This window comes from Ascoidea rubescens, assembly GCF_001661345.1.
Source record: "Ascoidea rubescens DSM 1968 unplaced genomic scaffold ASCRUscaffold_6, whole genome shotgun sequence".
In the NCBI taxonomy this organism is placed as follows: domain Eukaryota; kingdom Fungi; phylum Ascomycota; class Saccharomycetes; order Ascoideales; family Ascoideaceae; genus Ascoidea; species Ascoidea rubescens.
In genome coordinates this window covers 816068-839808 of record NW_017962918.1, presented here as the reverse complement: position 1 = coordinate 839808, position 23741 = coordinate 816068, and the positions used below count along the sequence as shown (strand labels likewise).

General features: G+C 31.8%; 13 protein-coding genes across 13 annotated transcripts; 5 read left to right on the top strand and 8 right to left on the bottom strand.

Moving 5' to 3' along the window:
• Positions 1–546: 546 nt before the first annotated feature.
• ASCRUDRAFT_70422 (aldo/keto reductase) lies at positions 547–1602 on the bottom strand (the record flags this gene model as incomplete). Its single annotated transcript, XM_020191793.1, has 1 exon — positions 547–1602. The coding sequence occupies one exon, from the start codon at positions 1600–1602 to the stop codon at positions 547–549; it is 1056 nt and encodes a 351-aa protein (XP_020047528.1).
• A 598-nt stretch (positions 1603–2200) lies between these two features.
• On the top strand, positions 2201–3180 carry ERG2 (C-8 sterol isomerase ERG2). Its single transcript, XM_020193272.1, has one exon. It carries the CDS (start codon positions 2335–2337, stop codon positions 2992–2994), a length of 660 nt encoding a protein of 219 aa, XP_020047527.1. The 5' UTR covers positions 2201–2334; the 3' UTR covers positions 2995–3180.
• Positions 3181–3422: 242 nt separating this feature from the next.
• LRO1 (phospholipid:diacylglycerol acyltransferase) lies at positions 3423–5201 on the bottom strand (the record flags this gene model as incomplete). The annotated part of the gene is made up of 1 exon (XM_020194552.1): positions 3423–5201. The coding sequence occupies one exon, from the start codon at positions 5199–5201 to the stop codon at positions 3423–3425; it is 1779 nt and encodes a 592-aa protein (XP_020047526.1).
• A 550-nt stretch (positions 5202–5751) lies between these two features.
• PRO2 (glutamate-5-semialdehyde dehydrogenase) lies at positions 5752–7080 on the top strand (the record flags this gene model as incomplete). Its single annotated transcript, XM_020194626.1, has 1 exon — positions 5752–7080. One exon carries the CDS (start codon positions 5752–5754, stop codon positions 7078–7080), a length of 1329 nt encoding a protein of 442 aa, XP_020047525.1.
• A 781-nt stretch (positions 7081–7861) lies between these two features.
• Positions 7862–8176, bottom strand: ASCRUDRAFT_8150 (uncharacterized protein; the record flags this gene model as incomplete). The annotated part of the gene is made up of 1 exon (XM_020194625.1): positions 7862–8176. One exon carries the CDS (start codon positions 8174–8176, stop codon positions 7862–7864), a length of 315 nt encoding a protein of 104 aa, XP_020047524.1.
• A 2181-nt stretch (positions 8177–10357) lies between these two features.
• ASCRUDRAFT_70418 (uncharacterized protein) lies at positions 10358–10864 on the bottom strand (the record flags this gene model as incomplete). The annotated part of the gene is made up of 1 exon (XM_020191792.1): positions 10358–10864. One exon carries the CDS (start codon positions 10862–10864, stop codon positions 10358–10360), a length of 507 nt encoding a protein of 168 aa, XP_020047523.1.
• Positions 10865–11507: 643 nt separating this feature from the next.
• On the bottom strand, positions 11508–12299 carry THI80 (thiamine diphosphokinase; the record flags this gene model as incomplete). The annotated part of the gene is made up of 1 exon (XM_020190010.1): positions 11508–12299. A coding segment is annotated over one exon (792 nt), but the record flags the coding sequence as incomplete, so codon positions are not given.
• A 1835-nt stretch (positions 12300–14134) lies between these two features.
• Positions 14135–14778, top strand: ASCRUDRAFT_75919 (uncharacterized protein). The gene has a single exon (XM_020193271.1). It carries the CDS (start codon positions 14162–14164, stop codon positions 14318–14320), a length of 159 nt encoding a protein of 52 aa, XP_020047521.1. The 5' UTR covers positions 14135–14161; the 3' UTR covers positions 14321–14778.
• Positions 14618–17345, bottom strand: ASCRUDRAFT_147621 (uncharacterized protein). The gene has a single exon (XM_020189253.1). The coding sequence runs from the start codon at positions 17151–17153 to the stop codon at positions 14916–14918; it is 2238 nt and encodes a 745-aa protein (XP_020047520.1). The 5' UTR covers positions 17154–17345; the 3' UTR covers positions 14618–14915.
• Positions 17346–17872, bottom strand: ASCRUDRAFT_147611 (uncharacterized protein). Its single transcript, XM_020189252.1, has one exon. The coding sequence runs from the start codon at positions 17808–17810 to the stop codon at positions 17538–17540; it is 273 nt and encodes a 90-aa protein (XP_020047519.1). The 5' UTR covers positions 17811–17872; the 3' UTR covers positions 17346–17537.
• Positions 17873–18167: 295 nt separating this feature from the next.
• On the top strand, positions 18168–19370 carry GET4 (the record flags this gene model as incomplete). Its single annotated transcript, XM_020191791.1, has 1 exon — positions 18168–19370. One exon carries the CDS (start codon positions 18168–18170, stop codon positions 19368–19370), a length of 1203 nt encoding a protein of 400 aa, XP_020047518.1.
• On the bottom strand, positions 19303–20551 carry MTF1 (RNA polymerase specificity factor). Its single transcript, XM_020193270.1, has one exon. It carries the CDS (start codon positions 20504–20506, stop codon positions 19460–19462), a length of 1047 nt encoding a protein of 348 aa, XP_020047517.1. The 5' UTR covers positions 20507–20551; the 3' UTR covers positions 19303–19459.
• Positions 20552–20629: 78 nt separating this feature from the next.
• On the top strand, positions 20630–23620 carry AMN1 (Amn1p). Its single transcript, XM_020194916.1, has one exon. The coding sequence runs from the start codon at positions 21024–21026 to the stop codon at positions 23469–23471; it is 2448 nt and encodes an 815-aa protein (XP_020047516.1). The 5' UTR covers positions 20630–21023; the 3' UTR covers positions 23472–23620.
• Positions 23621–23741: the final 121 nt, after the last annotated feature.

Sequence of the window (23741 nt, the reverse complement as noted above, 5' to 3'; positions counted from 1 at the left end):
GATAAATTTTGATAACAAATTTCAATATGCAAACTTAAATAATCACTGGGTGGAAAACGAAAAACGGAAAATTCATTGGTGTTGATTTATTATCTTCATCAAATGCTTCAAACAGCCAGAATTAACTGAGGCTAATGTAATATTTCCACTGTTAGCTGTATAATACGGTTATCATGGCTTTCCAAAGCAGTGCTGGTATGTTTTTTAAACTGCAACAACTCAATAATCCATTTGATGTAGAACATATTAACTGAAAAATCCATATAATTTTTGTTCAGTCTAAGGTTTTTGCTTTTATCAAAACTTAGAATTTAATTAAAATTAAACTTACTAAAATGTTATAGAGGAAGATAGATGGAAAATTGATAAAAGAGAATATATTTGTTTTATATCAGATATATATAAACATTTGCAAAAATTGTAGAATATCAAAATAAACAGGTAGCAATTAATATGAAGCACAATCAGTATGGAGCACATGAAGCACAATCAGTATGGAGCACATGAAGCACAATCGATATAAAATGCAATCAATATGAAATGCAATCATAAGATGATGAAATCCTTGGCTTGATAGGGCTCCTCGAGATATTGAACCTCCTCATCAGACAATATCAAATTGGCTCCAACAACAAGATCGTCCACTCTTCTCTCCGAGCTGAGCCCAACAATGGGCGAGTAGTCCTTTGCAACACACCAGGCAATTGAAATTGATGCCATCGACACTTTCTTCTTCTTGGCCAACTTCTCAACTCGATTGATGATCTCGATGTCGCTCTCAGGCTTCATGTTCCCAAACAACAACTCCATGATTGCTGCCTCAGACTCCTGTCTCGACGTCTTGCGATTGGGATCGTAGGGACGAGTGAGCATACCTCTGGCGTTGGACGACCATGGAATAATGCCCACACCATGCGATTGGCAGAATGGAATCATCTCTCTTTCCTCCTCTCGGTACAACAAGTTGTTGTAGTTCTGCATCGATATGAACTTGTGCCAATTGTTCTGCTCAGCAACAAACTGGAGTTCAATGAACTGGTATGCCTTCATCGACGACGCTCCAATATATCTGGCGTAGCCCTTTTCCACAACGTCGTTGAGCGCCTTCATAATCTCCCTTGGTGTTGTCTCTGGGTCGTATCGGTGGATCTGGTACACGTCCATGTATGTGCCCAATCTCTTTGCAGAGGCCTCAGCAGCATCCAATATGTGTTTTCTCGACAAGCCCTTGGAGTTGATCGAGTCGATCTGAGGATACTTGTGGTAGTTGCCGAAGTTGCAGCCCATGTCCTCATCGTTGACGTACAAAAAGCCCTTGGACAAGATCACAATTCTGTCTCTCTTGATATTGTACTTCTTGATAAACCTGCCCAAAATCTCCTCAGACCTGCCGTTGGAGTAGCAGTCTGCTGTATCAAATGTCCTGATCCCATGGTCGTAGCACTTCTTTAAGATCCCAAAGATCTTCTCCTCGTCGTCCTCTACCCAGTCAAACCATTGCTTCGACCCAAACCCCATGCAGCCAACAACCACATTGGATATCTTGAGTCCAGAGTCTCCAAGACGTTTGACAGGAACAGTTGTGAATTCGTATTCGCTCATTTTCTCACGCTAGTCAATGTTCGATATTTAATGTTCAATGTTCAATGTTCAATGTTCAATGTTCACCAAGTATCAGTGTATCAAGTGGAAAGCACCAGAGTTGTCAATTGAACAGTTGAGTGATGAATAATCAAGTAGTTAAGTAACGGATTGCTTTGGTAACCAATTGAGCAATTTAACTGTCAGTAACCGAGAAATCTTTGGCATTAGGCAGCAAGAATCGGGGCAACTGCCGCTGTTTATATACCCTGAGTGTTTCCACTATACCACTGCTTCTTGCTGGTTTTAACGGCTTTCCACTGCTAGCAACGGCTTTTGATCCACCCGTTACCCGGCTCGCTTCTTATCGCTCGCCACGGATCAAAAATCATATCTACCGTGGTTGTGGGTCTATGCACAAATACGCGGTACACTGAAATAGTACTGTGATACGCATTAACACAACCGTGTTTCTGGAACTGTCGTATTGGCTTTTGCGGTACGAGCATTGCGAGATGAGCGAGATCGAGAGATCTGATGTGAGAGATCGAGAGGGTATAAAAGAATCGAGATATGGGTAAATTTCAACCATGAAACCTTTCTTTGTTTTATTTTGAACGCTTGTTAATTTTGTTTTATACTCTTGGTTTTTGTCGGCTTTTGTTGTGTTTTTTATTCTTTAGTTTTTTATTCTTTAGTTTTTCATTCTTTAGTTTTTTTTTCATATTCGATTTTTATGCTTCTGTTTGAAAAATGCGTTTATTATTTCTTATTCCTATAATCTGCACAGCAATTTATTCTCTATCAAACTCGCTATTTCACTCTTGGTTACCAAACCACTATATCTTTGATCCAAAAGAATTGCAAGAAATCTCTCAATTAGTCATCGACAGAAATTTGAATAACAGCACCAACGATTTGTTGACCGATTTAGCTCACGAATTACAGTTGAAATATGGCAAAAATCTAATCAACAGTTTTAATTACGATGAATGGGTGTTCAATAATGCCGGCGGTGCAATGGGGACCATGTTTATTTTGCATGCTTCTATCTCTGAATATTTGATCTTTTTTGGCACTTCAATTGGAACTGAAGGCCACACTGGTGTTCATTTTGCTGATGACTATTTCACGATTTTAAGAGGTCAACAAAGAGCCTCTTTCTCAAATTCCTTGTACCCTGAGGTTTTCAAGCCTGGAGACCAACACCATTTGCCAAAAGGTCATGTTAAACAATACACTATGCCTGGTGAGTCCTGGGCCTTGGAATTAGCTCAAGGTTGGATTCCATCAATGCTTCCTTTTGGTTTTGTTGATGTGTTATCCTCGACTTTAGATTTTCATAATTTTGGCAAAACAGTTTATTTAACTGCACTTAATATGGGTGTTAATTTGATCAATGGGAAATTTTAATTTAAAGTTTTTATTTTCTATTTTTTTTTTGAATGCATATATTCTTTTTGATTGCTTTTTTTGACTAGTGACTATAATTATGAATATTATTATGAATATTATAAATATGTCTATATAATTATAACTCATACATATATTCAATCTTTTATAATAAGTTTACCGCGAATATAATACAAATATCTTTAGGACTCCATTTCTTTTTCAGTCTAATTAGAATTTCAATCTTCAATTTATTTATAATCCCAGAATTCTCATATTAAAGAAAACTAAAACAAAATAAGAAACAACACAAAAACACAAACACCAAAATAAACAAGTGAAATAACAAAATAATATATAACAAAACAGTATAAAGGGAAAAATTAAAGTCAAGTAAAAATATGTTATATAGATATATTTTAATATTGTGATTCTTTGATTTTTTTTATTCAAACGGTAAAATTCATTTTTTTAATATATTCAGGCAATTTACTGATTATGTTTTCTTCAATCAAATCATCTCTACCTGATACAACTTTTAAAATCAACTCATTTAAGTCAGTTGAACCCAAAATATCAACATGTTCTGCTGTTTTGGCTCCTCCTCTGATATCATATTTATCGGGTTGATGCAAGATTTCAACAATTTTCACTTTACTGTTACCGGGATTATAAATAGAATTTTCTTCTTTCCATTTATGACACATTGTGTGAGTCAAAATCGATACTGTTCCATCACCATCACTAAAGATAACCGCGTTTTCTGCGTTAGACTCCATGGTTAAATTCAATGTGGACAGAGTTTTCAGTAGTTCTTCTTTGTAGGTATATGCTCTTTCAGTTGGATTACCAACACCATAAAAGCAATAAACCTTCATATTTGGAGCATATGGCAAAGGTGCTTCCAAGGGATTACTCCATTTTGAAAAATCTTTATTATTTAGTAATAATTGTTTTTTATTTGATTCGATTCCAAAGGAGTAATGCTCTAAAGTTCTTCTATGAAACCACTCGGGAGATTGATCTAATAATAAATCAATACTTTCTTCCATTGTTAAATTTTTGTCAGAGAATTTACCGACTTGTTTTTGGAAACCAATAAATTTACCAAAACTGTCATCATTTGAGGTTCTATTACCAAATTCGTCATCTGGAGCACTATATAAATTTCCCCAAATTGTGTTGCCACCTTTGGGAATCATTGAGGCAATACCACCAAAAGACCTTAATAATTTTAATCTTTCCTTTCTCGAAAAAAACTTTTCTAAACCATAAACAGCCAAGGCATTTAGCTGAACAGTATCTTTCATTTCACCAGACAACAAGGCTACAATTGCCTTCGGGGTCCCCAAGACGGAACCAGATATATCAATATAAGAAGAAATGTGATCATTGCACCAGTTGGAACCACCATTACCAAAATGAGGACCAGAAGCCTCAACCCATTTCATAAAATAGTATATGACTTGAGAACCCATAGAGTGACCAATTAAAACAGATTTATGGCCATTGGTCTTCATTTGATATTCGATTTGGTGTTTTAATTTTGAAAAATAACCGTCTCTTCTTTCTAAATCCAAGTAGGATAATCTCCAATCGTAGGCAGCATTGATCATGTTATTTGGGTTATAGCCAATAGCAGCTAAATTATTTAGGATTTTGCCCCAAATCCAATAGCCCGCAACGAAATAATCAGTTGCTTCAAACCCTTGAGCAGCTCTAATTTTGTAAAAGGGAGGGTCTAGCCCAGTTTGTTGATCTAGCATTATGTGTTGTAACCAACAAGCTTTATCTAAAAACATTGTTTTCAACATATAAAAGGAGCCCCATAGTCTTTTTCTAAAATGGTTTTGTGATGGACATTCAGGAGTGCCTTCAAGTCCCCAGGATTCCAAACCGGTACTTATAACACCAGGAACCATAATGACGGGATTTCTACTTGTTAGGTTGTGCAAGCTTTTCATGTATTTTCCAATTGCAAAGTCTAATGTTGCGTCAATTGCATGATCTTTTTTGGATTCAGGTTGAGCTTGGATATCTTGCATAATGCTAGAGATCGGGGTTGGAAAGTTATCTTTAAGGTCATCAAAAAATTCCAGAAACGAGTTTTGAAAAGAATCAAAATTCTTCAATTCGAAATTTTTAATATCAAAATCTTTTAGCTTATCGCCAATCTCGGATAACTCTACACCAGATTGTTTGGCACCAAAATATAAAGCCAATAACATACCAAAGAAGGCACCGGCAACAAATACCAAATTGAACAATTTTAAATTAGAATTGGTTTGGTCATCGCCTGTCTTAACGACTTTCGTCTTGCGGTGATGCTGTTTGATCTCAACCTCATCAACTGTAAGTTTATTGGAATGGTCAGTCGATAGCTGAAGCGTGGTTAATTGGTCAGCAGAGTGAATCTCTTCGGATTGAGAAGCCTTAGGGGAGTCTTGAATCATCGTCAACAGAGTAGATAATAGAAATAAACATACCAAGAGCAGAAGAAGAAAAGAAGAGAGGCAAAGAGAAGTAAAGAAACAAAGAAAAGAAGCAAAGAAGAAAAGAAGCGAAGATCCGGCAGCACAAATCTGATGCTGGTCTAAAATAAGCTTCCGCGTTATCCAGTACAATGGTTCAGGGATTCGAGCCGCTTACTCAGCGCTGACTCAGTAACGGCAATTCCTGCCCGTTCTCGGCCCGAGACAGCGATGACTCAGCGGTTCCTCGATATTTTCGCATCTCAACGAGTGCTGTTTCTGCTTCTCACCAGTGAAGAAGTACAAAATGGCTGAACAGATTGCAAGAGAGGCCCATTTGGCGTCAACTGTTCTCAAGACCCTTTCAGACGAAGAAAGAAGCAACGCATTACATGAGATCTACGATGGTTTATTGCAGGCAAAAGAGGACATCTTGAAGGCCAATTTGCTCGATTTGCAGCTAGCCACTGAGCAAAACTTGTCTCCAAGTTTGATCAAACGTTTGGATTTGTCCAAGTCTGACAAATTTGACTCCATGTTGCAGGGCATCAAGGACGTCGCTGCTTTGTCTAATCCAATTGGCAAGATCAACTTGGCCACGCAATTAGACGAAGGCTTGAATTTATACAGAGTTACATGCCCAGTGGGTGTCTTGTTAATCATCTTTGAATCAAGACCTGAGGTCATTGCAAATATCACTGCATTGGCTATCAAGTCTGGTAATGCTGCTATCCTTAAAGGTGGAAAAGAATCCCTTAACACCTTCAAAATTTTGGCGAAAATTGTTAATACAGTTTTATCGAATAAAACCAAAGTTCCAAAAAATTCCATTCAATTAATCTCTTCAAGATCCCAAGTTTCTGATTTGTTGGATCAAGATAAATATATCGATTTAGTCATTCCAAGAGGCTCGAACGATTTGGTTCGTTATATTAAATCAAATACCAAAATTCCTGTTTTAGGTCATGCTGATGGGATTTGCTCTATATATATCGACCAGTATGCTGATGTGGAGAAATCTGTGAAAATTGTTGTGGATGCCAAAATTAATTATCCTGCTGGTTGCAATGCTGTCGAGTCTGTCTTAATTCATAAGGATTTATTAAATTCCCAATTAATTCCTTTAGCAAATGCTTTAATTGAAAATAAAGTCACTCTTCACGTAACTCCTGAAATCAAATCATTTTTAATTCAAAACAACACAGACTTGAACTACATCAAAGACGCTAATATTGACGAAGATTTCAGCAAAGAATTTTTAAGCTTGGACATTGCTATCAAATCAATAGATTCATTAGAAGACGCTATTTACCATATCAACACTCACTCGTCAAAACATACTGATGCGATCATAACTGAAAATGAATCTGCTGCTAATAAATTCCTTGGTGGCATTGATTCTGCTGGGGTTTATTGGAATTGTTCAACTAGGTTTGCTGATGGTTTTAGATATGGTTTTGGAACTGAAGTCGGCATCTCAACCAATAAAATTCATGCAAGGGGTCCTGTTGGTTTAGAGGGCTTGGTTTGTTACCAATACCAATTAAGAGGTAATGGTCATATAGTCAGTGACTACATTGGTTCTGGTGGTAAAAAGCTGTTTGTCCATAAACAATTGGACCTTGATTTTATTTGATTTTATCTCACTCTAGCTGATTTGTTCATTTCTAATTTTATTTGGCTGCCAAAAATTTCAAGTTGTTAAGAATAAAAAACTAATGTTATAACTAATAAGACTCTTACTAAAACACTCAGTTGTAGTTATTATATAATTGATTTTGCTACAATAGAGATCAAGTGTGGGCACACTCAATGTTTGACTGTCAAACTGCATCCCATCAGCTATTTTCTACCAAGGTCTGTAAGAAGGAAAAATCTCGAGTATTTTTAAATTAGTCTTAAGAAATAATGATGAAGATTTAGAAAGCATTTGAATGAGATAATTTAAATCCAAGTTATCTTAAAGAAATAATTAAAATTATCAACCAAGTAATATTAACAGATTTTAACCCAAGATTGTGTAATTCAGACTAAAACCAAATACAATTAATTAAAGTGGACAGAGAAGTTAATATTTCAACTACGTGATACAACAGTGTTGAGCAATTGAATTTTCTAGAAAACTATAATAGTAAAAGAACGTACAAAACTGTCAAAATAGTATATACTGAATCATAAATTAAATTACAAAGGTTGTATAAGAAATGTCACATTTATTTTTGCTCCATCTCCTGAAGTGTGGAAATATTTCAATTTAAAAAATTACAATGAAAATCATATTTATAAAATAATTATAAAAGGTCAAAAATTATTTCAAGGTGAGGTTAAATTGTTAAAATTGCAAGAGAGTACTTTAAAATACAATCATCCTGTCGATATGTCGATGATTGAGAAAATAGAATCAGTTACTTTGCCAGTTATTTAGCATTAGCAAGTATATTTTTAATCAGCTTTAAGCAGATCCAATCAGCCTCTTTATCGACTATCCAGTCTGGATTGTACTTAGTTGTAAATGCTCCAAAATCTAGCATTTTAATTTTATCTTTATTATTAATCGATATATTACTTGGTTTCAAATCACCATGAAAATAATTATTTGCATGTAAATATCTAATGGCATCTTCGATTTGTTCTATTATTTGTTGGTTTATTTTATTTAAACGTTTTCCTTCAAAATATTCCAATCCAATTGCAATTACTCTTTCATTTTCATCTAAAATTAAACCCTTCATTCCAATTATATTTTTATGTTTGACTTTACTTAAAATGTCTATTTCTCTTTCAAAGCACCCCAATTAACCCAATTCGTTTTAAATATTTACACACGATATAATTGTTTGACACTTTTGCTAAGGTTATATCTCTTTCTAATTCTTTGATTTTGGTTATATCATTTTCATGATATCTTATTATATTTTTACCAAAAGCATCTTTCATGTACTCAAACAATTCTATCCGTTTATTTTCTTTATAATCCGTTTTCTCTATTCCTTCATTGCTTATCAGTAAACTATCATTATCAATATTAAATAAAACCTCAATCAATTTTCGATTTTCATTTTTCTCAAACCATAATTGAATATTAAATATTTTTGTATTTTCAAAAGTACTGCATCAATCAAGAATTTTTTAATGAGACATTGGAATGATTTTATTTATTACAGTTCAAGTAATTGATGATCTTCTGTAATTGTTAGAATTCATATAAACTGTTTATGAATACAGTGTTATGAATGATTGTATATTTCTTGATGGCTTATTATTTATATATTATGTAAATAGTTTATAAGAGAAATGTTCAGTATTTATATCGTGTTAAGAAATAGAATCATATGGTACTTCCATGAGTTAGTTTTTTACTTCGAATTCGAATTGCGATTTCCCATATTTTAGACCACAAATCAATCCGTCAACCCCAAAATGAAAAGATGGAAAACAATTGAAAAATTTTATCTCAGCAAATTGATTTTGGAAATTCAGACTAATAAAAAAAAAACCAATGAAATATTTATCTCAAAAGCTTAAATTACATGCTTTATGGTTAGTGAAAAGCTCTATTATTGACTCTTAAATATGTCAACGCATCCCAATGTATCAATCAGCCACGGAACAATAAGTGCCACATTTATCCTCGGTTTTTATATTCATGCATAGTGATGCAGGTACAAGTTAAGGCAAATGTCCTTTGATATTTTTGTGTGGTGTAGATTGCATGCATTTTATCTTATCCTTCAACCTTTATTTCTCTATTCTTCGATGGTATCCCGCTGCTTAATAGTTCATTCTATTTATATAGCAAGAATTTTATATATATTTGGATTATATTTTAGTATTGTTTTTTATGTTTCTATTTGCTGGTCTGTTTCATACTGTTTTTTTTTGCTAGTTGTTCTTGCGTCTGCTATTTTCCATTTTGATCACCTCTTTTCATTTCCGTAATCAAATTGAATTTGAATATTCAGATTTACATTTGATTTATATAGGTGATTAACACGATGTTCATGGTTTTAGTGAGGCTACTGAACTAAATGATTGACTATGAGATCAAATTTTTGTGGTGCAGGATTATAATTTCTCATTTTAAGAAATCACTAATTATATTCTCTCGACAACATCGTTTAAAAGTATAATTTGGTTAACACTCAAAATTTTTGGAACATTATTTTTGTTTCTTTCAACATTTATTATATCTAAGATGTTAGTATTCCCTTGTCCTGCCATGAGAGGTGTTATATGGAATTAAGAACAACAAAGTCCTCAATTCAACAGCCAAGGATAAATGTGTCGCTCATTACTACACATTATATATATTATATACACTTCTTGTTCGGTGAGAAGAGTCCTGATTCTATAGTATTCAAATAGTATATTGTTTTCTGATTATATTTTCTTTATATCTAGCTTTTTGATATTTCATAAAAAAATTTTAAAACTTCAAGCTTTCATTTTAATTTTAATTTGATTCCAGTTATTGCTTAGTATAGATATATCGGTGTTTCTATTATTATTATTGTCATTGCTGTCATTTTTGTGTAATATTTAAATCGAATTCAATTCCATCTTGTCCATTCTTAGCTCATTTGTTTATTGTTTAATATACTTTAATAGCTTTCTGGATCTCTGAAGGGGAAGGGCAAAACGGAAATGGATCCGTGCTGTTGGATCGAGGTTTTTCAGCTTTTTCAAAAGAAATTGAAGTTTGAAAAGATGGTGACAAATATTTTTTTGTGTATTAATAAAAAAGAGGTATATCAAATATAATGTGGTACAAAATAATATAAGCAAAAAAAAAATTGTTGTATGGTGTTTTGTAACTAGTATTTGCATTGCTAATGCTGATCTTGCAATTGTTTTATTTGAAGAAAATTTTTTTCATATGATTGTAAATCTCGTTTATTTGTGTCTTGAGATTTCTAAAATTGCTGTTGTCTATATTGCCAATATTCCTCTTGAAGCAATTCCATTTCAAGAAAATGCTGCTCTTCAAATGATTGAACCTCTTGGTCTGAACTTGACAACAAACTCTGTTGATAATTGTGATTGTTTATTCCAAGAACTTTCAAGCGAAATTCAATGCATTTACTATGGTCACAAGCATGTTTACAAAAGCCCATTGGATTGGAGACACAAACACAGTCATCAATAGCGCTGGAAAATAAAGATGAGGTAGAGGAACAGTCTGTGTTATTAGCTTTATATCCAGTAGAACCGTTTACATTGATGAGTAAACTGAAATCTGTATCATTAGATTTTAAATCTGATCCTGATTTGTTACCTAAATAATGTTCGGGAAAGTTTCTTGGAACATGATCATTGTTATAATTATCATAATTGTTATAGTTATTACCATGACTATTATCATCGCTATTATACTTGTCATTAAACAATTGATATAGTTTATTATTATTTGATGATTCCATAATCAAAAATGAGTAACTGAATGGTTATTAATAGTTAATAATTTATAAATAATTAACGAGAATTTCTCAAACTTGTATCTGTAAATAAATTATGATGAATGGATAAAACAAAATTAAATGAGCCTGAAAAACAAATTAAAAATTTCAACCCTTTATATATTAAGTAGATCAAGTGTGTGCCTGACCATAATTTATATGATTGCTTTATTTTATTACATGCATGCTTTTTTGAGAGATTTTTGTTTTATTGTTGTATATCTGCACTACCACTTTGTTATTAGAAATTATTATTGCTAAATCGTAATTATTATTCAAGATTATTGCAAGAACCCAAAATTGCCTTATCTCCATTTGCCAATGATCAGCTAGTCTTACTACACCTATTTTCTCCGTTTTCATCTCCAGTGCGGTTTGAGCAAATTAGGAAATTCTCTCACTCTTCTCCAATGTGTGTAAATCCAGGAATGCATCTGTGTATATTACATCACATTATATCTATTATCTAAAAGCGGATGCACAACATTACCAAAATGTTTTGAAATTCAATAATAAACCTTTTAGAGATATCTTCGAAACTCAATCACAGAGTAAAAAGTTATTTTGTTTTCCTTTTCAGCAAAATAATTTATTACTCTGAGCTAAACAATTCAACATTGAACATGAGTTCCATAGCTGATTTTATTATGATAAAATTTTTTGCATGCAAAGCATTACTAGAACTAATCTTTGATTGACAAGATGTTTGATAATTCTTGACATCCCATTTCAATCCTATAGTTTCTTCGATAGTGATTGGTTGGAATACAGGCAAAAGCCCACAATTTGTTCCTAGAATAGATTTTTCTTTCTGCTCATTGAAACCTTTGAATTGATAATCGTCTTTAAGATAGTTTGACACTTTGATATAAGTTGTCCCTTTCGGTATCAAAGCCATAATGTCCAGATTGTTAACTAAGATTATATCATTACAGTTTAGATGTTGGGAATATACTTGAGAAATTGTTTGCAATGTTTGATCAAACCGACCACCAATACCACCTAACATTACAGTTTTCATTTTTCTCAGAATTTTCAATTTTTTATTCGCTTTATGAATCTCACCAACTGCTTTCTGAGTGAATTCAACCAACCCACCAACCTCATCAAATTGTTGAAAGAACTCAGCATCGTTTTTGTCTGTAATAATCTTGTGGAAAAATAACTCGCAAATATGGATAGCTTTCAATATATCTGGTGCCCAGCCAGTATCCTGCTTGATGACGATAATGCCTCTATTTTGATAATAGATTTTGATATCATCACGAATGGAGTCCAAATCACCAATGATAAAATCCGGCAAATAGTCATCAACTGCAACAGAACATTTGACAAGATAATCGTGCAATCTGTTAGCACCACCATCAGCACAAACATGTAGACTGCTTGAGTTCCATAACACCTCGAAAACCTCAAATGCAAGATCCACTTGTTGATTCAAGAGAATCCAGTAATTGCTATCATTTGCTTCATGTTTGCTGGGACTAAAAACACCAACCAAGTCCACGACGTGAATGCCCTGCTGCTCGTGGTCCCTAGGCAAATACACCTCCATTAACGAATCTGGGTTCTCAACAACCTTCTCAAGCCCATCCATCAGTTTCTGTATCTTGTTTACTGTTGCTTCCTCTTCTCTTCTCTTCTCTTCTCTTCCTTTTCTTCTTATTTTTCGCGCAACTCCAATGGTGTGGCGCCTCCTGAATTGTTACCAAAAAGGGACAAGATCTGTTTTTCTGTTTGTTTTTGTTTTGCAGAGCTTTTTAGGCTTTCGTGGATAATAAAAGAAAATTTTTCTTGTTTGGTTCTTTAAAATATGGAAACATCATGAGCAAATATAAAAGAAAGACCACTTTGGACGAGATCCTTTCTTCTTTTGATAGCCAATATTCTCAAAGTGACAATCAGGCTGATTTTGTCCTGAATCATCAGTTCAAATCATCAACTTCTTTAAATTCAACTAGCATACCTACTGACAATGATGGAGACCATGAGATGTTTAACATAAATGATCAAAATGATGTCAATCAAATCATAAATCTAGTCAACGATATAAGGAACAATTCTTCTTCATACAATCTTAATAATTTTGATATTAAAAATAGTTCTAATTCTAGTTTCAATTTTGGTCAAAAACTAGACTTGAATCAGTTCAGTGTTGGATTAGAATCTAAACATGCTCCTGATCAGTTGGAATTTATAAATGAGTTGCATTTGGAGATTAAACCATTGACTAGACTTCAATCCGTGTTAATTGTTGATACCAATTTCATGTTGTCTCATTTGAATGTGTTGGAAAATTTAGTGAAATTGTCTAGAAAATACCACCATGTCTTAATAATTCCTATAACTGCTATAAGAGAACTCGATGGTTTGAAAAATTCCTCAAAATACTCTAAATCTTTATCAACAGGAAAGGGCAAAACTGTTGGTCAATTGGCAAGGTTGGCCAGTGATTGGTTATTTAAAAAAATTGCTAATAATAATCCCTATATTAAATGTCAAAGTTCATCTCAAATTATAACAAAGGGATTAACTAAAGACGATTCAATTTGGGATTGCTGTTTATATTTTAAACAAATTTTAAAAAAATTGGTTGTATTATTGTCAAATGATAAAATATTGTGTTTAAAAGCACTAAAGGATCGTATTTTAACTGTCAGCTTTGTTCAAGATATAAATGCTGAAAGTATTGCTAAAAGGATTTATTTGGAAAACATCAATACTCCCCATGATAATATCAATATTAATATTGATACTAGTACTGATACCCATACTCTTGATGATATCCGCCCTGTTAATGATACTCATACTTTTAATGATAATAATTTAAGAGACTCCAAATATTTCAATGAAAATGAAAATAAATCTGATGATGAAATTGATTCGTTTTATAATGATAAATACAAAGAAAATTCATTCTCATATAATCTGGAATCAAATGAAAAAATAATCCCAAAAAACCCTTATAAATCGATACCATCATTTAATGAATGCTCAGTGAAGATTTATAATGATATATTTACTTTGATTAGATCTCATTTATTTAAAGAATTTAATTCAAATGAATTTAAAGAAATTTTATCAAGTAATAATTTAAAAAGCTTATATATTTCGATTAAAGATTACAAAGATATTATCATTTGCCTTAGTAATTTTTGGAATGAATTTTTTAAAAAATTTTTCAAATTTATTGATAGTGATAATATAATTAATGTTGAAGAGATACTAACTAATAATGATCAAATTTATAATCAAATTAGAATGAAATTAACCAATTTGCCTATAAATCAAAATGATTTAACTGATTTTATTAAATTTTGGAGTTTAATACTTGATGGATTATATTTTTTTTCATCAAAGAAAAATATTGATTCCTTAGAGATATTAAAAAATTACTGGAACGAAATTGTTCAAGATTAATATAAAGATTTATTTATGCTTTCTATATTTAAAAAAAAGGGAGGAAAACTATTACTAGAGATAATTTAAAAAAAAAAATAAACAAAATAACAATAATAGGAATTGTAAGTTAAAATGTGATAGTTAAAATGATAAATGATAAATGATAAATGATAGTAATGAGAAAAAAATTAGAAATGAATTAAAGGATATAAATAATCTCTGCCAAACCACAAAATAGAAGTGAAAATAAACTAATATAGAATGGTAAGTATTTACAGAAAACCAAAGTAAAGGGAATAATAATACCAACAATAATAATTTCAATAAAAAATTGAAAACAACAAAAATCAAATATCAAGCAATTGATAAAAATTAACAAATAGCTTTAAAATCAGATCTATAAGAAATTAATATGAAGAAAATTAACGATATCAATGGAAACAAAAACAAAAGAGAAAATAAAAGAGAAAAAGAAAATGATAAGAAAAAAATATGAAAAAAAAAATCATAGCTTTCATTATAATCATATTCATTAATATTCAATTTAATTTTATTTTAAAACAAAATAAAATTAAAAAGTAAGATTTTCCTTTCAAGAATTCAAAAAAAAAGATCATCCATACCTAGCAGATTTTATTTCGCCCGAATATGGAATATTTGCTCTTCTTTTTCTGGCTAGTATAGTTTGAGCTCTTTTAATTGGTTGAGGTAAGAGTTGAGTATTATTTTTATCTTCATTGGTTTTTTTATCGTCATCTGAGAAATGCTGATTTTTTACACCATTCGGTATTGGTAATTTTTCAGTTGTAGTATAATTATCATATTCATTTTTTAGTTTAAAATCGTGACGATTTTTATTTTTTTTAATTGATGGATTTAATGAATTGTTTTTGTTGATTTTATTTGTATTGGCGTTATTATTTTTAGCAATATTGAAATTCAAAGATGAGTGATTTTCAATTGTATCAGGATCAGTATCAGTATCAGTACTTGTACTTGGACTTGAATTTGCATTTGATTTTATGTTTGCAATTACATTTTCAATTGAGCTTGAGTTTGGATTTTGGATTTTAAGAAATTCATCAATTTGATTAGTAAATTTTTGATTAGCGAGTTTTTGTTTTCTTTTTATTATTGGATTGATAAATTTTTTCTTCTTTGTTTTTTTAACTGGAGAAGGAAATTGAAAGGATTGTTTTTTTCTTGGGCTATCGATGTCATATTCTGAGAAGGATAGAGATAGGTTATCGATAGGACTAAGTTTGATGTTTTTGGTTGAAGTGATTGGGGTGGGTAGCCTTTTGGGTTTGATTGAGTCTGTATTAATAGTATTATTAGTATTATTAGTGCTGAGAGTGCTATCATTAGTATTGTGAGTATTATCATCATTATGGTGATGATTCTGATTCTGATTTGGATTTGGATTGTGATTTGGATTGTGATTTGGATCAGAACTTAGGGGATCAATTTTTCTTCTCTTTTTTGGGGACAAAATTTGTTTATATTTTTGAAGAGAGTAATCAGGGTTTGTAAGAATATTACAATTTCTAGGCAATTCAGAATAACTTGGTAGTTTTGGTAGATTAGGTAGTTTTTGTAAATTTGGAAGGTTAATGTTTTTGATATTTTTGAATTGGGAAGATAAGTTGTCGTTGAAGGGATCATCCAAGGTGTCTTCATCAGAGTCAGTTGAGTAGTTATCATTTAAAGGGTCGCTTGGGATATTGGGAAAGCTGTTAATGTTAGTGTCTGATTTGGAGTTGTTTTTGTTAGTATCTGATTTAATGTTATTTTGAGAGATTGGATTATTGTTCTCGGTAACGTTGTTGCTGTTGTTGTTGTTGTTGTTGCTGTTGTTGTTGTTGTTGTTGCTGTTTTTGTTTTTGTTTTTGTTATTGTTGTTGTTGTTGTTGTTGTTGTTGTTGTTTTGATTAATATTTTTGATATTGTTGATGTTGTTATTGGGATTGATATCAAAGTTCGTGTGATTACCAAGTTGGAGGTTCATGCTTAGATTGAGATCCATAAAGTTTGAGTCTTTGTATTTTGATAATTTGCAATCTTCGTTGTACAAACCTGAGAAGTTCCACAAGTCGTAAGTAGAGGCAGTTTCTTTTATTATGTCCCAAATGTAGGGAGTATTGTTGAGGTTTGAGGTTGAATTTGAATCGTTAGTTGTGTTAGTGGTGGAGTTAGTGTTGGTGCTGTATTGGTTAGTGTAGTTTTTGAAATCGTTGTATAGAATGGTGCTACACCAGAGATTGTAGTCAAATTTATTTAGGTTGAGAGACCAGTTTTGTAGTTTTGATTGGCCATTTAGTTCTAGAACAATGTCATTTAGGAACTGGATGGTGTTATCCTTTTGTTTTAGCTGGTTGACGAGAGAGAAGATTTGCATTTTGAGAATGTTTATGATGGAAAAGTTGTTGAACTGAAAGACTCTTAGGAACTCTATTGAGTCGATGTTGGATAGGATTTTGCAGTCAAAGTTCCATCTGAAGTCTGGTTCAGACTTTGGTTTTAGAATCAAGCTGATTTCGTTGGGAATCTTGTTCAAGTTGCTGTCATTTATTATTAGGAACTCTGAGTGGTAGTAGGAGTTTTGGTTTTTGTTTAGTAGGGAGTTTTTTAGTAGGTTGACGATGACATAGATGTCGTTGTTACTGGAGATGGGAAAGCCAATTTGTTTTGCCTTTTGGGTTAGTTGCTCATTGGTAAGAGTTTCGGCCCAAACGCTTCGTAAATCAGTCAAGAAGATGGAGTAATCGACGTAATCTTCAGTGGAAAAGCCAAAGAGGTATGGGGTACCATAGTCCATGTTGAGAACACCCCAGTCTGTAGGAAATCTCATTTTGAAATGGAGAAAAAAAGGAAAGAGAAAAGAAAGAGCAGTGGGAGATAAGAGAGGGAGAAATTAAACCGAAGAGAGATAAGGGATAAAATGGAGGAGAGGGAAAGACAAAGGACGAGATAAAACAAAGGGTATTTTCGATGAGGATGTGGGGGCAAGATGGTATCGATGGTGCTGGCAGAGACGATAGAGACAGAAATGGCGACAGAGACAGAGATGAGATAGATAAAGATATCGACGATATTAATAGTGAAGATATGAGTATTTGTTTTTGTTTATTGTTATCCCCTGAGAAAAAACAAAGGTTTCGTGAGGTGGGAGGGTTGGGGAATAAATAATGCGAAATAATAGAGGCGAGATTTGGTGTTGTTTACGACACGTCGTTTATTTGTGTGTTTCTTGTTTGGCGTTGTTTACCACAAGAGCAGGAATTTGAAGGAATGGAGGGAAGAAGAGCTCCATTTTATACCTCAGGCACTGGCCCTCGCGCTGCCTTCTTGCTGCTCGCTGCTCTGCTTTCTGCTGCTCCAGCTCTGCCCAGCTCTGCTCATCCAGCTGGAGCCTCTCTGAAGCAGCCTCTGAAGCTCTTTGATGCCCTCTAAAGCTTGCTCTGAAGCTCCCTCCACGCTCCTCGCTCTCTGAGAAAAAACGATACATCGCGAAAACTCACTCGCCGCTGCCGCCGCCGCTGCAACACATGCATGGACCAGCGCTCAAAGACGTTCATCTGCAGCAGAAACACCATCTGTGTGTTTCGACTCTGTTTCAGCCGCAGTCGCCACCGCGGTAACACGTGTTGGCTCACGTGGCGCCTTTATTTTTAACTTGCCGTGTGGTTTTTGCTGTGTTTCAACGCTTGACATTTTTTGTCGCAGAGCTTACAATAATGCCGGAGCAGAACTTTTGACAAACTGCTTATAATAGACCTGTTTACTGCTCATCAACACCTCTGTTTAGTTGGTTTTCTCTTGTTTTGCTGTTACATCTGTTTGATCTGTTTAATCTGCTGTTTCAATGTCTCAACCTACCACAATCTCTGACGTTTCCATCGACGACCAGATATCCTCAAATGTCTCCTCCACCAACCCTAAAATCCAGCGCACCATTCTACGTTTTCAGCAAAAGATCGCCTCCAAAAACTACTACGAGGCCCATCAAACCATTCGCTCCATCACAAATCGTTTCCTTAAGGCAGCCCAATTCAACCACTCAATCGACCTCCTTTATTACTCTATTTTGATTCTTATCAAGCACAACCAGATCAGTTCCGCTTCCGACTTGATCTTCTTCTTGATTGAAATATTGAACTCAAACGCCATCTCTTTGACCAATAATGACGACTTGATCGACAAAATCTTGATCATTATCAAATTCCTACCTTCAAACGAAATATCCTTCAAAAAGATTTCAAACGAATTTGTCCTATACTCGATCAACAACTCCTCCTACACTTTTGGCAATCCAAATTTCCACGATTTAATTTCAATCAAGCTAATTGACCAATTCAATTCAATTCTCACCAACAACAACGACGGCGACGCCACTGCTCAAGATAATCATTCTCAAATTATTGATTTACTAAACCAAATCCAAAATAACCATCTTCCCTTTGGCACAACCAAGTCTTTCAACCATTACAAACTAATCATTAAAAATCTACTAATCAACAATTCCTCCTCCTCTTCATTAAACCCCCTTCTTCTACAATCCATAATCTTGAAACCAATCTTCTCTTACCTCTTAATTCAAAATATCAAAGCCTCTATCGATTTTCTCTCTTTTATAATCAACTTGTTAACCGATTCTTCTCTTTTTATCTCAAGTTCTCAATTAATTGATCTTCCTGATACTAACATTGCCAACAAAAATTCAGTCAATTTCAAATTGGTCTATTTCAATGACTTCAAATTACTAAACATCCTACAACTACTAATCCTATCAATTCAATTGCACCAAAAAGATATCTTCATATCTCTTAAAAATTCCTTCATCAACCAATTATCTCTCCAATCTTCAACCAATACTGACATTGATAAAGATAACCTAATCAACATCTTAAACTCCTTGGCTCTCATTTACTTTAATATCAAACAAGAGAATCAATCAAACTTTCTACAACAAATGATGTCCGGTTTCTTTAATAATCAACCCACTACTACTACTAGTACTATTACTACTACTACTAGTACTGTCGCTAATAATCAACCATCGATTTAATTAACTTATATACTTTATATACAATCTTATAATCAATTTCCTTGCACTTTCAGTTTCAGTTTCATTTTCGCTCTCACTTTCCCGTTTTCTTAATTATTATCGGCGCTTTCATGATGGAAATCCATATATATATCAGGCTTAAATGGCCAAACACTCACCGCATTGACCAACTTCACAATCTCATCCTTTGTCAACTCTTTAGATGGTTTATTCAAAAATCCTTTTATATCATCCTTACTTTCAAACCACTCTATAGCTCCAGGATAAATAAATCCAGCATTGGTTCGAACTGTGGCGCTGGGCGTTGAGAAAATCTTCTTGGTTAAAAACTCCCAGATCTCAATATCAAAATCAAAGTCCTTTCGGGTTATCTCAATCAATGCTATATCCTCATCTCGAGTAAAATCTTTAAGATCCAACTGATAATAATCTGCGTCCAGATCCTCGCCATCAAATTTCGTAGATGAGGCAATCACCTTTAAATTTGTAAACGTTTCAAAAATCATAGACATCCTTCGCAGATTCCCAGGTTTGGGTATCACTTTATTCAAAAGCTTAAATGGAATCCAAAACATCATTCGAACATCCCCATATCGTTGCAACCAATTCTTGTTCGCCATGCAAAATGCCCATTGAAACAATAATGCTTCAATCGTCTTCAACGTAAGATTTCCCGTAATCAAAAATGAATCATGAACCTTACTGTAATCTTGTTTCTCAATGGTTAAAGCCTTATCCAAATTTGTCAATGCAATAAAAGATGCCCAACTATATGGATCTGCTGAATATGTTTCGTATGTTGCCAATCCCTGAGATCTTCGATCTAGAGCTATTTTATCAATATTCTTCAATATGTTCTTTTGGGTTGACATTATAACATATTTCTGGGGCGTCAAAAAATTAAATAGCGCCGACGAATATATTGGACACCCAGAATACATATCCAATACGCTCATTCTCTCGGGACGATTAGGATACGAATCCTTTAAAAATGACAATTTCTCTTGTAATAAATCATCAATAACTGATTGATCCTTTGCACAATTGAATCCCGAAATGTTCTTCCATTTCAAGGAGGGATACGCGTCAACTCTTATAGGCTTGAACGCTGCTAGTCCGGTCTTCAATAACGACATGTCTTCATCTACTCAAATCTTCAATAGTCTTTATTCTTGTTATCACCTACTATATGTCCACTTTCTTAATGATTACCTCTTGAAAAATTTGAATATCCTTCAAAAAAAATATAACAAACCGCCCTCATCCGCAGCCACGCGGATATCCGTAACCACGGTAATTAACCGGTACTTCCGTGCTTTACTGTGGTAACACCGCGGAAACACCGCGGAACGGCGCTTTTCCGTTTACATTTTCGAGGTTTTCAGATTCTGCTGCTTCTGCTTCCATTTTTGTGAGAATTCCAACGACACACCAAATACTCCATTGAATAATGGCCATATAACAGCTTAGGGTATATATACAGCTTTCTCCTTTGGTTCCACTGTTGCTCCTTTTCTTGTTCCTTCTGCAACCATCTTTTTCCCCCCTTCGGCCCTTTTTGCTACTCCTAACTTCTCAAGAAGTTGCCATCTCAGAACTATTATTAACAGTATTCATATTATTCGTAGGATTAACAATATCAATATATTCAATATGGCTACTGTTAATCAGAATCATAATGAGAATACTGCTGCTATCGATGACACGATCATGGATAATAAAAACCTACACAACAGCTTCATTATAGATGCTAAAAGTGATTCGCTATATACCAACTCCTTTGATAACAATCTCTACAATTTTAACAACTACAACAATAAAATCATTTTTAAAAATAGCCATAAAAGATCCTTATCCCTACCGAGTTTCCTATTAATAAATAATAACGAAAAGGTTAAAAGAAAGAAAAAATTACTAATGTTTAAAGATGATCTTGACTTGACTCATAATAGTGATAAAATTAAAATTAAAATTAAAATAAAAAATAAAAATAAAAATAACAATAAAAATAAAATGGATATAAATTTCAAATTAAAACTAAAAAGAAGAAACTCAACTTTAAAGAGAAAATCTTCAATTATTTGGAAAAATATTAAAAACAACATTCTAACTCATCATAGTAATGATCATAATGATCATAATGATCATAATAATCATAATAATCGCAATAACCATAATAACCATAATAACCATAATAATGATCATGATAATCATATCAATCATAGCCATAGCCATAATCATAATCATAATCATAATCATAATCATAATCATAGTGGTAATCATAGAAACAATAAAAAAAATAGACATAGCATTAATAATATAAACAATAAAAACAACATAACAAAATCATCCTATATCAATCACTATTCTACTTTTAGTTATGATTTTGATTATTCCTCTAATTACAAATACCCTGCATCAACGTATACTCATAATACCAATAATAATAAAGAAAGCTTAGATTATTCTTACTATGATTTTGGTTCATACTCTTTTTCAAACATTAATAAGATAAACAATTCCATGAACAATTCATTAATAAGTTTACCTTTAAATTCGCAGAATAATTTAATTTCAAACAAAAATTCAAAAATAAATTTAAATGATTTAGAGAAAGAAATCATTAAAAATAATTCAAATTACTATCAATATTTTAATCAAAATTTAGAAAATTATTCTGACTTGAATAATTTAAAATCAATGAAATCAATAGAATCAATGAAAAGTGACATATCAACTAAATCAACTAAATCTATAAAAAGTAAAAGTAAAAGTAAAGAAAGTGAAAAAAATATCAACAATCTTAACAATAATAGTAGTAAAAATAATAGTATAAATAACTTGACTGAAAAATTATCAAATACAAGTTTAAATGATGATAAAAAAAATATTCATTCAAAAATTAATATATTAAATGTTCCGCATTTATTATCAATTGTATTATCCTTTTTATCAAAGGATATTGCTAATTTAATCATAAATGAAAATAACAATAAAAATAATTGTATGGATAATATTGATATTATAAATACAAAAAATTTAATTAATAATAGCATAAATAATTTATATAATTGTTTATTTGTTAATAAATTATGGTATAAAATAACAAAATTGTACTTGTATGAAAATTTAATTTTCACCTCAAATTTAAAATTTAATAAATTCTTAAATTTATTAACAAATAATAATAATAATAATAATAATAATAATAATAATAATAATAATAATAATAATAATAATAATAATAATAATAATAATAATAATCAAATTGATTTTATACAGAATACTAAACTAATTTCATTTAATAAATTAAATTCAATTAACCAATCAGATTTAAATTTTATTGCTGATAATTTTAAATTTGAAAATTTAAATTTTTTAGAAATCTTTATTTGTTCAAATATTTATCCACCAAAAAACTTTTTTTTTGAATCAAATCATTTAAAAACATTAAATTTATCAGGTTCAAATTCTAAATTGTTAAATGATAAATTTTTTAAATCAATTTTAATTAACTTGAAAAATTTAGAATTATTAGATTTAAGAGCATGTAATTTTTTCACAGACAATACTCTTATTGAGATATCCAAAAATTGTTTAAATTTGAAATTTATTAATATTGGAAGATATAAAAATTGCGATAAAATTACTGATATTGGAATTTCATCAATAATTAAAAACTTGAAAAATTTAAAAATCTTGGGATGTTCAGGTTGTTATATAACAGATGAAACAATCTGGAATTTAGTTAAATATTTAAATAATAAAATCGAGAAATTGTCAATCAATAATTGCAAGAGGTTAACAAATGATTCAATACCAAAAATTTTGGAGGATTTTAAATATTTACCAAATTTAAAAGTATTGGAAATCCGGAATAATTTAAATTTTACTAGTTTTGAATCAATAATCAAATTGAAAAATTTTAAGATTCAGAATAGTAAACCGATTTTAATTGAATGTTGTGAAGTTTTAGAAAAACGGATTTTAGCTCAGCAATTAGAACTTGATTTGAATAACTCTAGAGACAATGAACAAAATTTTAATGATTTAACAATAGGTAATTATAATGAACATGGAGTTCAAGTTGTACTAAATTAAACTTCAATTCTTTTATTCCCTCATTTTTTCCTTTTAATGTTTTAATTTTAGTTGATTAGTTTTAAGGTAAACCAAAAATAATCCAAGATAATATAATTGAAATCAATTATATTATAAATCAAATTAAAGTAAACTTTAATAAATTTTCTTATAGATTTTTTTATAATTTTTTTTTTCTTTTAAAAAAAAATAAATAAATAAAAGTTATGTAATTTATCATATCGAGGTAAATTGTAGAATGATTGATATAAATACAGATATAAATGATAA

Coding starts and splice junctions, on each gene's coding strand:
- ASCRUDRAFT_147611 (XM_020189252.1), bottom strand. CDS start 17,810: ATGTATCGTTTTTTCTCAGAGAGCGAGGAGCGTGGAGGGAGCTTCAGA.
- ASCRUDRAFT_147621 (XM_020189253.1), bottom strand. CDS start 17,153: ATGAGATTTCCTACAGACTGGGGTGTTCTCAACATGGACTATGGTACC.
- AMN1 (XM_020194916.1), top strand. CDS start 21,024: ATGGCTACTGTTAATCAGAATCATAATGAGAATACTGCTGCTATCGAT.
- MTF1 (XM_020193270.1), bottom strand. CDS start 20,506: ATGTCGTTATTGAAGACCGGACTAGCAGCGTTCAAGCCTATAAGAGTT.
- ASCRUDRAFT_75919 (XM_020193271.1), top strand. CDS start 14,162: ATGAAATTAACCAATTTGCCTATAAATCAAAATGATTTAACTGATTTT.
- ERG2 (XM_020193272.1), top strand. CDS start 2,335: ATGCGTTTATTATTTCTTATTCCTATAATCTGCACAGCAATTTATTCT.